Source organism: Uranotaenia lowii, chromosome 2, assembly GCF_029784155.1.
Source record: "Uranotaenia lowii strain MFRU-FL chromosome 2, ASM2978415v1, whole genome shotgun sequence".
Lineage (NCBI taxonomy): Eukaryota > Metazoa > Arthropoda > Insecta > Diptera > Culicidae > Uranotaenia > Uranotaenia lowii.
Genome location: NC_073692.1, coordinates 331,751,867 through 331,764,693, shown reverse-complemented (window position 1 = coordinate 331,764,693; position 12,827 = coordinate 331,751,867). Strand labels below are relative to the sequence as shown.

The 12,827-nt window shown below is 33.9% G+C and overlaps 1 protein-coding gene across 4 annotated transcripts in view; it reads right to left on the bottom strand.

Moving 5' to 3' along the window:
* Positions 1–12,827, bottom strand: part of LOC129744004 (trehalase) — a 94,844-nt gene that overhangs the window by 4,388 nt on the left and 77,629 nt on the right. For all 4 annotated transcript variants that reach the window (XR_008736773.1, XM_055736295.1, XM_055736293.1 and 1 more), the window contains 4 exons: positions 8,446–8,797; positions 8,249–8,380; positions 7,216–8,190; positions 7,000–7,123 (listed from right to left, as the gene is read on the bottom strand). Coding sequence is in view for 3 of the 4 variants with exons in the window: in XM_055736295.1 (XP_055592270.1) it covers positions 7,000–7,123; positions 7,216–8,190; positions 8,249–8,380; positions 8,446–8,797 (1,583 nt within the window). In the remaining variant the exon portion in view is untranslated. The remainder of the gene's footprint in view (positions 1–6,999; positions 7,124–7,215; positions 8,191–8,248; positions 8,381–8,445; positions 8,798–12,827) is intronic.

Genomic DNA, 12,827 nt, shown 5'->3' with positions numbered 1-12,827 from the left:
AAGATTGTTCGCACGTGGTAACATCACTGTTCGAATACTGATTCGTAAGTAATAATTGCCACTTTCAATTAGTTAGTTTACTAAAAAATACATTTCTTGCAGTTTGAAGCTGCATTGCATTGCTCTCAAAAACCAGTTTATTTTTTCCACGCCCACGTCCCGAACAACTGCAAAGTGTTGATAAAAAGTTAATTTTCGTCGTTTTACATTTGTCAGTTTAAAAATTATTACTTTAAGAATTCTTTAAAGAATTTTTCGATATAAATGTGATTTCACAAATGAAAATTGAACACACATTGTCTTTGAAGAATATGTAAACAAAATCTTCAAGTAATCCACGATATTTTTACTGGGAATCTTCATATCAGGGTAAGACACTCACCAAAATTTTTTTTTTGATTATAGGGGATGAGTAAGCCGTAGACGCTTAAAATCCCGAAAAAAAAAAACCAAAAATTTTAATGATTCTCATTTTGCAACGATTCCAAAACAATTATTTGAGAAAAGTGTTTGTTAATAATTGCTATGAATTAAAAACTGAATATTTAATTATTTTTCTGAAGTATTTTGCTGAATTTCTGAAAGTTAAAACTATTTAAAAATTTCAGTGAAAATTCATAATCAATTGCAATTGAAATAACCAAACTTTCAGATTCAGAGAGGATTCTAAACCTAAATAATTAAGCTGGATTTCTACTTCAAATTTTAAATATTATTGTCTATATGAGCTAAAAACAGTATCTGCGATACAATTGGTGTGAATCCTGAAATTCAGCCTTTTTGGTGAAAATTTAGAAAAATGTTTTTCAAATGTTCAACTTGAGCGATTGTCTTGTTTCCGAGAAAATAGTCGGAGATTAAGGAATAGTTTTTTATCCACCTGGTAAAAAATAAAACATAGGCAAGTTTTTGGAGCCTATATTTTAAAAATCGATTTGGAAAATAAACTTCTGAACTAGATTTCAGATTTTATTCATCACCTCTAGTTTCAGAAGTAGTATTTTCAGTATATTTCGAAAATTGAATAGATATCATTAGAGATGTAGCGAATAGTTCGAACGGCCGAGGACCAACAATTGGCCCTTTTCAAGTATTCGGTAAAACGAATACTCTGAACATGAAAAATCGTCAATAAGCCTAAAATGTGTTCATAAGTACCGTCTGCACCACCGAATATTCTGCAAAAAAACCATTGTGAGTAATATTTTAAAAGTGATGATAGAATTCCAAAGCAAAAGTACTAATCAAAGCAGGTGAAATACACTATTTTTTCGTGCTTTGTATATAATTTGAAGTATAACTGACATCAGGCCCGTGCGAAGGACAAGTTCATAAGGGGGTTTGAAATTCAAATTTACCGAAAAGCAATAACAATACCAAAAATAAACAATAAAAAAGGAAAGGGATTTCTAACACCGTTTCTCACTCATAATTTCTACACAAACTAAAAAAATTTACTGATAAAAACAACTTAATTTTCGAAACATTTCAAAATGAAAGATGAAAATGTTCGGTAAGTCATGATAATTTTTTCAAAATAATGTTCTTTATTCTGAACTAGACATTTGTTTCGAAAGAATTTCTGAGCGAATTTAAAATAAATGTTTCCAAAACACAGAATTGAAAATAAATCTGAATTCTAAAATAAATGTCCAATCAGGTACGAAACTAAGCATGATTAGTTGTTAGGAAAACGATAACATAATTGATAATTTTTATTCATCTTAATTTTAAATTCTTTTCTTCATTTTCAACTCAAGGGTTGATTGAAAAATTCCGCTGTAGTATTTTCAATTTGAACAAAAAATATTTAATCGCGATTTTAAGTGTGAATTTTCTATAACTGGCAAAATCCATTTTGAACATAGGAGAATTTGTTCAATGGTTGATGGGTTAATTTAATTCGATAAAAAGAAAAATATATTGATTTTTTTTAAAGTTCCAGTGAAAGAAGACAGAGATAAACGACTTGAAAAGCTCATTTTTGAAATTACAAGCTCTGAGTATTTTGTCACTTTTGATTGAAATATGGGGTCCTGGAAAGAACTGAAGGTTGAAATTTTGTTATCCTTATTAAAAATTTAGATTCATGTGTCAAGTACACAAAAATTCAGAATTTGTTATAAATATATTTCTGAAATTTAAATAGTTTGACTATAAAATTCGGCAAGTTATTAAGAGAATTTTAAAGAAAACTGTACTTCGGTAAATTTATTTTAAAATTTAAACAAAATATGCAAATGAAAAATATTAGTTTTTTGAAACATTTCAGAAGGTTTTTTCAATGAACACGTTTCACCCATCTACAAAATTTAATTGATGGATCAAAGCAAGAACATTTTTATACTTTTTTAAAACGATTGATTCAGTAGATTATAACGTCTGGAACTCGAATCTTTTTTCAAATTTTGTCGAACACATTTAGTTTTGGTGATAGATGCGGAGTTTTAAAATGTATCAGTTTTAAGTGTAATCAAACATTGATAACTGATTAACTAACAAACCTACATTTTTTGAAAAAATCTGATTCTGATTCTGTTTATCATACTTCATCCAAGTAAGGAATAATATTATGATAAATGATACGTGATCCAAAAATTCTGACATTACTGCAGAAAGTGTAAAAAAAACATAATTTCATTTAACATATTTGTTGATAAATGAGAAAATGGGAAAAACATAAAACTTTTATGATTTTTTCGCAGACCTCAAAATTACTTGAAGTCTTGAAGGAAGTTGATAATTTATATAAATGTTTTATTTTTAAATATGTTTTTAATTTAAGTTTTCTTTTAAACTGCAGAAATTTTTCAAATGCTTTAAACTTATTTCCAAAAGTCATTTTAATAACAAAAGCTGATAGAAATATTGCATATTTAGATTCAGGGTACCTACCCAAATTAGTCGAAATAACCTTTAAAATTCATTGCACCTTAGAAAAATGTAAATTTTATGGCCTTGTGTAAATTTGGTTTTGTGTTCAGCATTTAGAAGAACAAAAAACACGAAATTAAATTTAGTCTGAAATTGGTTTCTCGAAGAATATTTCATATCAGCAAAACATTTGTACAGAAATAGACAATTTTTTTTAATGGTTCGTTTCAAACTCTGTTCTTATGTATTTATTTGAAGACGAGTTAAGATTTTTGTATGTCAAGTTTTGAATTCCTATACAAAAGATTAACTGAATTGTAGACAATTTGATGAAAAAAAGAGTGCTACTTGAAATCGTTCTTTTAAAATGGCAAGAAAAGGCAGGCCAATTTGCAATGTTTTATAGTACAAAAATGTGGACATCTAGCCAACATGAAATTAGAAAGGAGTTATGTAGTGTATTTTAATCTCTAGTTAAAGTTTGAAAACCTAAAAAAAATATAGGGGTTTGCCACTAGATTCCATATAATTTTTTTTTTTAACTTCATCCCAAATCATAAATTTTCTATAAATTAGGTATGATATATGCCTTAATAAAATATGAAAATAATTTCAAGGACAAATTTATTTGTGATTTTGTTATCTATTCGTCATTCAATGTCCACAAATCTTTATGAAATTTTCAAAAAAACATTCAATCTTTTCTAAGCATTTCTGCGAGAACTCCTAAACGGGTATACTTATGAATTCCAATAATCTAATAACGTATTCGTTTATACCCAGTTTTGCACCAGGTCACTACCACTTTTGCACATTTTGCTGTCATTTCTAGTAGTTTATGCGCTCAGTTATTATTTCTTTCATAACTCTTCAAGGAGTTGTTGGCTCACTTTGGTGTCTTCAGATGAAACTTGCATCATAAATTGAGCTACACAATGGTATTTTTTGCAAAATATTCGGTGATGCAGACGGTACTTTTAGACGCCATTCAATGCTTATTTACAATTTTTCATGTTGGAAGGTCATTAATTTATTTTTTTTAGGTATTTTATTTGGAAAGCTCATAAAATTTCAATGCATTTTTATGTGCTATTTCATAATTTTCGTTGGAAAATAACAGAGTTATGTAGCTTTGAAATATGGTTATTTTTTATTTACAAAAAAATATAACCGAGGCTTACTCAAAAAATAAAAAAGTTAGAATCTGAAAAAATACATGAATTTTTAAGTCGTAAAAATGAACCAAGTTTTCAATTTTGGAGAAGATCCGAAAACCCCCGGCGCAAACCCGTCAGATAATAAAAAAAATCCCTTATGAGACTCTCCTTTCTTCCATTAGGGATAAAGGAGCGGGGGAGGGGGTCACTCTCACAATTGTATAATAATTTGAAAACGAATAGATAAAATCTGGGGGAGGAAGACTGAATAAAAAAAGAAAAAAATCTTTCAAACGTCAAATTTCTCTCATCAATCTACCGACCAGTGCGAAGGTTCAAACTTCTACTTTCTTATTTAGTGATTTTTAATCAAACTTTTTTGATGCTGAAAAGCAATTGTTTTGCATAAAACAATGATTTAATTAGGTTTTGTTTTGCTCTGGCAAATTCTTGCATGATCAGGAGGCGTATTGAGTCGCTCAAATTTCGTCAAAGTTTTCAAGCTGATAAATAAAAATGGCTTGATTAATGGTTGCACTAAAAATAGGTAAATCTAAATTTAGCACCTAAACAACTAAGTTACATGACTCGATACACGAAACTGATCATCTAAAGTTAAAATTTGAACGATTACAAATCTTTTCAATAATTACTGGCTTTTTGCCGAACAGTAAAAAAACGATACAGAAAATTTCAGTGTTGAGTGTCCCGTGACGTTATTTTGTCACAATTTTTTTTAGGATTGTTTGAGACCTACTCCACATTAAAAAGGGAAGCGAAGATTCTTTATAAAAATATATTTTGGCATAAGTTATAAACTTATGTATCAAATAAATCCAGAGTCATAAAAAGGATTAAAACACAGATCTAAAAAAAAATTAATTAAGATTTTAGAATTAAAAAAAAATGCTATTTTATTAAAAAAACATTTTAATGGTTTTTAAATTGAATTAAGATTTTTTTGCAAATAAATTAGAAGTTGAATAAATTTGGTACCACAAATTTCAATAATTTTTGGAAGGTGTAGAAAAGCATACCGGGTCAGCTAGTCATGTCGGCCTGACGCATATTGAAATGCTTTGAAATGCTTTGGGGTGAAGTGTTCGATTTCGGGAACCTCACTGACGTTCAGGTACCAAAAATTTGGTACGGTGCGTTTGCTAGCGATTCGACAGCTGTTTCAGTCCTCTGGATTTAACTTGACCCTGCATTACCTACATTAGGTACCTACTTTCTTAGATGCTCTACCAATTCTAGTGATGATTGCCATTTTTGAGATTCGCTTTGAGCAAGGAGGGTAAATAGGAGGTGATTTGATCCGTCAAACTTCAGATTCAGCCATGTTGATTGCTTCGTTGCGTTTGTTTACCTTTAATCCATAGACAGCGAAGACTTGCTTGCCTTTTCATTTAAGCACACTGCTAGTTTGTAAACAAAGGGAACGAGCATCACCCCACTTCACAGCGCTCTCCTCGCCTACTTACTGTAAAGGTCAGATCACCTAGTATTTTAAAGACCTTTGAAGAACTTTGAGTAGCTACCTACTAACTAGTTGTTGGCACAGTCGTGCTGTGAAAGCTCACTTCAAGAAATCCGCAACCATCCATTCGCGAGTACCAGACAGCTGAGAAAAGTCTAAGATCTGGGACAAGGACTAAATACTCCAGATGACATGAGCTGCACTTTAAGGGGATTCACGAAGAATAAGAGTAAGTAAACTCAAGGATGGGAGCAAAATGGCAACCTCAAGGAATTTTATACAGGATTTAGGTAAAGCTCCAAGTTTGACTTGAGTCAAAGTATTTGATTACCTCTGACTTTGCCAATAGGCGATGGAAGCGCTGCCGAGTTTGGGTGATGGTTTTCCATTGGTGCAAGTGGAATGCAGCTTTACCCAACTTTTTACAGATCTTACGGGTTTTTCTTAAGAGAAAAAAGACTTTCCATCGCCCATGTTCCGATGGACCCAGCCTCGCCGACTAAGGACATTTTGTGGAGCTCTTCGGCATCGTTTATATGGTAAGTTGAACAGAAATCTCGTTGAACTTTAAAAGATTTTGTTGTTCTTTACTAGCTTTTCAAATAAAGTTTAAAACGACGATACTAATACTTACAACTTTGAACTATTCACAAAACAATGAATGACAACCGGGACGAAAAAACTAATGTATGCAAAGATGGACACTTAGAAGAATAACTTAGAGATGTTTTATGGTATGTATGAAACAAAGATAATTTATGTTCTTTGTGCAATTTTGTAGAGGAAACTCATTATGTACGATTTAATAAATATATTTATTTCATTTATAACAAACTAACGACGATGTCACAATTTCTAAAATTTTACATAAAATGCCGTCCTAGTTAAACAGATTAAAAAAAAGTTAAACTATTATCTACTTGAAAATCGGTTCGTCAAATGTTGGTTCTGATTATTCTCTAACTTTTTTTTCCCTAAGTAGATTTTGTTTGCGTATGTTCCTGGTTTACATTTCCTCTACTAGGAATGGTAAGCTCGTCAATAAGTCGTTCCGATGAATACTGGACAAATGTTTACACGGGTTGAGATTGGCTTATGGTCATTCGTGCATTTTATACATGCCTCGGATTTCTTGAGATTTTGTTTTTGTTATTTGTACGTTGTTCCCCATGAAGAAGATTGGTGAAATGGACCCGATAGATTTGAGATGAATTGCATGTCATGAATACAAAGTAAACTTCCTTAGGAAAGAGCACCAGGTGTTATGATTGTTCACATGTAAAAATGTATCGTTGTTTTATAAACGAAGAGACAGTAGACACATTCGATAACACGTCAATACAGAGATTTGAAACAATCGAGCATGGTGAATATGGTAGAGACTTTTTGTTTTGTTTCATATTTTTTCCCTAGATTGTTGTTTGAGGTGTTTATGGTTGATTGATTTGATTGATGAGCACATTCATTGTGGGCACTCTGTCGACGAACCTGTAGTCAGCCGGTCACCGTATTTGTACATCAGATCCATGACAGCTCCATTGCTCCAGCCGAAGCCTAATTGAACTTCGTATTCACCACCTCCTCCATGGCCTCCTAGTTTTTCTGCGTTGTACTGTGAGTAGAATAGAAGAAGTGTTGGTCAAATGTATAAAAGGCATAATTTTTAATGGTTAACATCAGAAAACAAAGATCAATGTGTCCTACCTTCTCAAACATGGCGTTCGTTTCGTTGAAGGCCAGGTAGTTGCCCAGCACCCACCGTTCGGCCCATTTGAAGGCCATCTCCTTGGTTTCGTCACTGTCCATACCATCCAAGCCCATGATCAACATATGCTGCATTGGCGGCCAGACATTGGGGAAATCCCACTGCTCACCGGTGTTGAACATCGTATTGGGTACACCTCCAGGGTATTTGTCCAGCCCTTCCTTCTCGATGTAAGCCAGCACCTTTTTGGCCAGCGTTTTGTCACCCTTGTCGTAGCATCCGGTCCACAGAGGAGAGAGATTCGTGGGAACGAAGTATGGACGGTGTTTTTTGTTGATCAAATCGTAGTCCAACCAGATGCCATGCTCGCTGTTCCATAATACTGCATCGACGGCTTTCTTGATGTCGTTGGCTTTAGCAGCAAAATCGCTTGCCTTTTCCAGATCGCCTTTCAATCCATAGAACTCCGAAATGATCATAGCGTTCCAGTACAGGATTGCATTGAGTTCGACAGCAATGATTGATCTACACTTGAGATCGATCAACGTTCCATTGTTCGTGCCGTCCTTGATGAACCATCTACTGCTGAAATCCATGCCACTTTCTGCAGCTGCCTTCAACTCTCCGTAGTAATCCTGTTTCTCCTCTTCCGTTGTGAAGGCATCTTGAGCGCTGCTGTAGTCCTCTCGGTAGGACTCTGGTCTAGGACCACTCGATTTGTAACCGTAGGCAGCCAGTTGATGTCCGTTGACCTCAATCAGATAGTTGTTCCTGAAGAATTCAAACTCCCGTTCCAACGTTTCAACGTGGTCAACAGCGAACTTCTTGTCACCGGTTGCATCCACATAGGACTTGACCATTCCACAGAGTAGCGGAGGTTGTGATCGCATGCTGTAGTAGATTCGGCCTCCATTGGGAATAAATCCGAAACGATCAACGATGGAAAGGAAGTTCTCCAGCATACCTCGCGTTGTCTGAAGAAGTAACAAACATTAGTCTTGGATATTCGAAGCGCGTTTTAATTCAACTCACCTTTGTCATTTCCGAATGCAAGAGACCTTGCACAATCCAGTAGGAGTCCCAGTAGTAAAACTCTCGGAACCGTCCACCCGGTACAATTACGGGGTGTTCCACAGGAATGATGGAATACTGATCGGAATTGAGCTGTTACGTTTGCGAAAGACAAATTAGTGTTACGAAAACACACAAACGTTTTAAATTAAACTTACCGCAACATCGGCAATCATCTTTCGTCCCAGCACGTGCCAGATGCCGTTCAACTTGGAACCAAACTCCCGCAGCTTCTCATCATTAATGCGCTTCAGAAACCCAGGGCTTTCGACCCAATCATCCGGGGTCCAGTCCTCGAACTCGGCACCGGGCGCATCGAACGCCGACTCGACCCACTGCTTAATCTCGGCCGGGCTCGGGTTGTCCTGCTTCGAGGTCATGAAATCGTTGAACGAGGCCAACGTTTCGTTGGGGGTTTTCTTCATCTTCATATCGACAAAGGTTTTCGAGTCCGGATAGAGATGCGCCATCTGGACCGTGTGCAGCAGCTTGCCATGGCAGTAGATTTCACTGTTGGAGAGAAGAAGGAAATTTAAGGTTAGATTGGTTGGTAGGGAAATGGAGGTTATAATTGTTGCTGAAACATTGTAAATTATGGTTTCTCTTGAAAAAAATGAAACGTCTGGAGCCTGAAAAGCAAAGAGGTGTATTTAGTTAAGTTCATTTAAGCTTCTTTCGAGAAAACACACTTCAAAGATTCCGCGTTAGGCGATTCTTCAATTCTTTTTCGAATAATTTTTGGTTTTACTAGAACTTAAAAATGTGGTATTCTTCTCTATATATTTCAGCTGTGAATGTGTGAATTGGGTTATTCTTAATATCTCGGATGTGTGTGGAGTTAAAAAATCTCAATAAAACTCTCATCGTCGTCGTTCTACGTAACCCTATATTTTCATAAGTTGTTAACTTTTGTACACATGATATGCTTCTTTTATTTAACAAGCTCAAGAAAATGTTCTTACACTGATGGACAAATTCATTCGATACATGCTAACTCATCGAATTTATTCCAATTTACAGTAACTCAAAACAGTTTGTGATATTTGCATTTTTTACGTGAGGGAAATATTCTCTATTTAAGGTCATGAAATTTCCTACACTCAACTCTTCCTCCATAAGAAGTAAAGAATAAACAAAAATTTCAACAGAGCACTTAAATTGTCGAATACTTATGTTCTTCAGCGTACATAATTAATCAGTCACCCGCAAATTGCATCGGTGGGAAACATAGTTTTCAATTCTATTCAATGCGATACAAACGAACATAAATCCTATATTTTGCCAAAACGATCGCGAGCCAGGTTTTTGAAACTATTCGATCATACACAGCCGTCTTTTTTATTTTGTCTTTGGCTCTGAAGGCCTTCTCAATTATGATTACAGTTTTGGAACAATTCATTAACTTTTGATGTTATTTTGGGTTTGGTGGGCCACAATTCTCTCACATCTTTACAAATACAAAAAAATATATATATAAGAGGCAGAACTCGGGGAAATAAATTTATTTCAAAAACAAATGTTCTTGTCAAATAATATGTTAAAAACGTAGAAAGCCTTAACTTTTTTTTAAATTTTACATGATTACATTGCGCATTGATGATTCTGATATGATGGCTTGTGATATAGCGCAGTTGGCAAGTCAGTTGCCTCCTAAGCCGATGTTCGTGAGTTCGAGCACAAGAGTAAACATCGATCACAGTTGTACCGGATGAGTTTTTCAATGACGGTCCGCCAACTGCATCGTTGATATAAGTCGCGAATCACATAATAAAATGATTCCGATATGCTTGATGATATTTTCAATTATTTTGGCTAGAAATTCACAAGTTTTTTTTTCACCTCATTATAGTAGAAACCGTAAGAACGAATGGTTTAACCATAAAATAAATCATGCTATCATAAACAGAAATTTGGCTTATAGTTCTTGAAAGAATTCCAAGTCTGTGGAAGATAGAAATAAGTGGCTTTTGTACGAAATAAAGTGAACATGATCTTAATCTCGATTTACTTGTCAGGTTATTTTGGAGTAACTTGAAAAAGTTTGGATTGAAAAATCTGCAGGAAATTTGGCTGTGTCTAACTTCTCTTCTGCCGAAATTAATGATTATTTTCTCCTAACTTCACTCATCTCGAAGTTAAAGAATTGAATTTTCCCCTAGCCCACAATGATTTGAATGTAAATCTATTGAAGACTACGAAATCATAAAGCTTAGTTCTTTTAGAAATGGGACATTTACGAATGCCTGTATCTAAAAAACCATTCGTTTGAACGAAATACTTTCTATGAAGAAAAAGAAGGTAATGTTATGAACTTTTATGAAAAAATTTGAAAAAAAATATTTACCGTTTTTTGTTAAAGAAATTTCTACTTTATTCGTGGTATCTCCCATTGGCCGGCGCACACTTTTTTCAGTCATGGTATTGATCAGTTTCTCCAACTTATACTTCGTAAAATTTATATTTTAGGTAGCTTCACCCTCCTTCTTCAATTTCTGATACTTTTTGGTCCAATTCTTCTCTGGACACTGGAAACTGGAAGCATTTTAGTGGATACAGTTGTTTCGAAATGAACAAATTTGAATATTTTTGACCACATTTTTGAACGTTTTTTTTCGGTACCGGTTTTTCAGCTTAAGAGCTTTGGAACTATCAAAAAATGGTTGTTTGAGGTTGGATTTCAATGAGTCATCACTAGGCAACACTTTCAGCTTATCGGAGAAAATTGTTTTGGACGTTTCAGCGATCTACCCTTAGTTTTTCGTTTATTGAAAATTAAAAATGCTGGTATGAGACTCGACTTCCTTGATGAGCCTGAACCGTTGTTGCCGATCATGTGCTTCTCTCCAATGCTTGATTTGAACTTTGTGGACATTATTGACAGTGTTTGCATACTTATCCACCACAGAAACTCAGTAATTCTTTGAATAATCAACGGTTTTGTCAGCTATCAATTTGATAATGACGTATTTTCAAGGAAACTGTGCAAAATTATTTTTTTCTTTTTCTCTTGCATCGTACATATCTCAAAAACGCGTAAATATTAAATTTTGAAAAAAATAGGTCGAATAGTACTTTTTACAGGCAACAAAATGCTGTCAAAATTTTCAATATCCAATAACTAGTTAACGAGCTATTGGCAAATGAAAGTGTCCCATTTCTAAAAGAACTAAGCTTTAAAAGCTGTTAATTCGGTTTAATCGAAGGCTCTAGGATTGGATAAAATTCCAATCCGTATTTTTGATTAAAATTATTTTACCATACACTCTACCAGCACTTAGTCACATTTTCAATACCATAACAAAAACTTTCAAACTTCCTTACCAATGCGAAAAAAGTCTAAAGTAATTCCCATCCAAAAAAAAGCGAAACTTTTGACCTGACTAACTTGAGACCTATTAGTATACTGAATGCAATTTAAAAATTTGATGAAAACTAATCCAACAAAAATTACACTAAATACATCGAAATAAAAAAATTGTTATATGAATTTCAATCTGGGTTTCGCTCATCTCACACCACAGAAATTGCACTCATGGAAGTGCATAACGATATTGCGTATAGCTTCGACGAAATAGGAATTGATATACTTTCGGTGATAGATTTTGCAAAAGCCTTTGATCGCGTTTCACATACTGTAGTTATCAATAAATTGATTTCCAAATATATTTTTGTCCAGTTCAGCTGTAAAACTGGTGCAATCTTACTAAAAATCGGGTGTTCCTCAAGGATCAATTCTAAGTCCTTTGTTCTTTTCACCTTTCATTGACGATATACCTTTCGTTTTACAACATTACTCTATCCATCTCTTCGCAGATGATGTGCAAATTTACTTTCGCTCTATTATTTACCCGCAACTTATCCTAAATAATAGTGAAATTCAGTTTGTAGATTACGCCGGAAATCTTGATGTTATTTTTGACAGGGATTCAACCGACATGTTAACGCTCATTGCGGACATTTAGATATAGCACATTTATATATAACTACAAAATTGAAACTATTCAAATCTTATGTTTATCCTTTATTTATTTACAGTTATTTCGTTAATTTCAATGCATTAGATAGTTCTGTAAATAAAAAGCGCGTAACCCTCCACTCCTGCGTGCAATATCTTGAATTTGTCACATTATTTTCGAGTTTCTCATCTCCAAAAAATTTTCATTGGGTATTCATTCAAAAATTTCTATAAAAACCGATCATGCATGGTGATGCATCAAATCCTAAGCTCCGGAAAGCCAGATTATTTGAAAAATTTACTTATTCCGCTAAGAAATTCCCGCACCGGAAACATACTCAACCCTCCACATAGCTCCTCTATTATGGCAGATCCCTTTTTCTTAAAGACATTGTAAATTGGAATTATCTTCCAACTAGTTTAAAACTAATAAACAAGAAATCAGAGTTTAAAAGAAGTCCACTAGAAGATTATATGAAGTAAAATGACATGATTTAGATTAGAATTGTGAAAATGAAACAATTTGCATATAAGTTTAAAAAACAACAAACATCCACCACATTGTAACTTTTAAAATGATTTTAA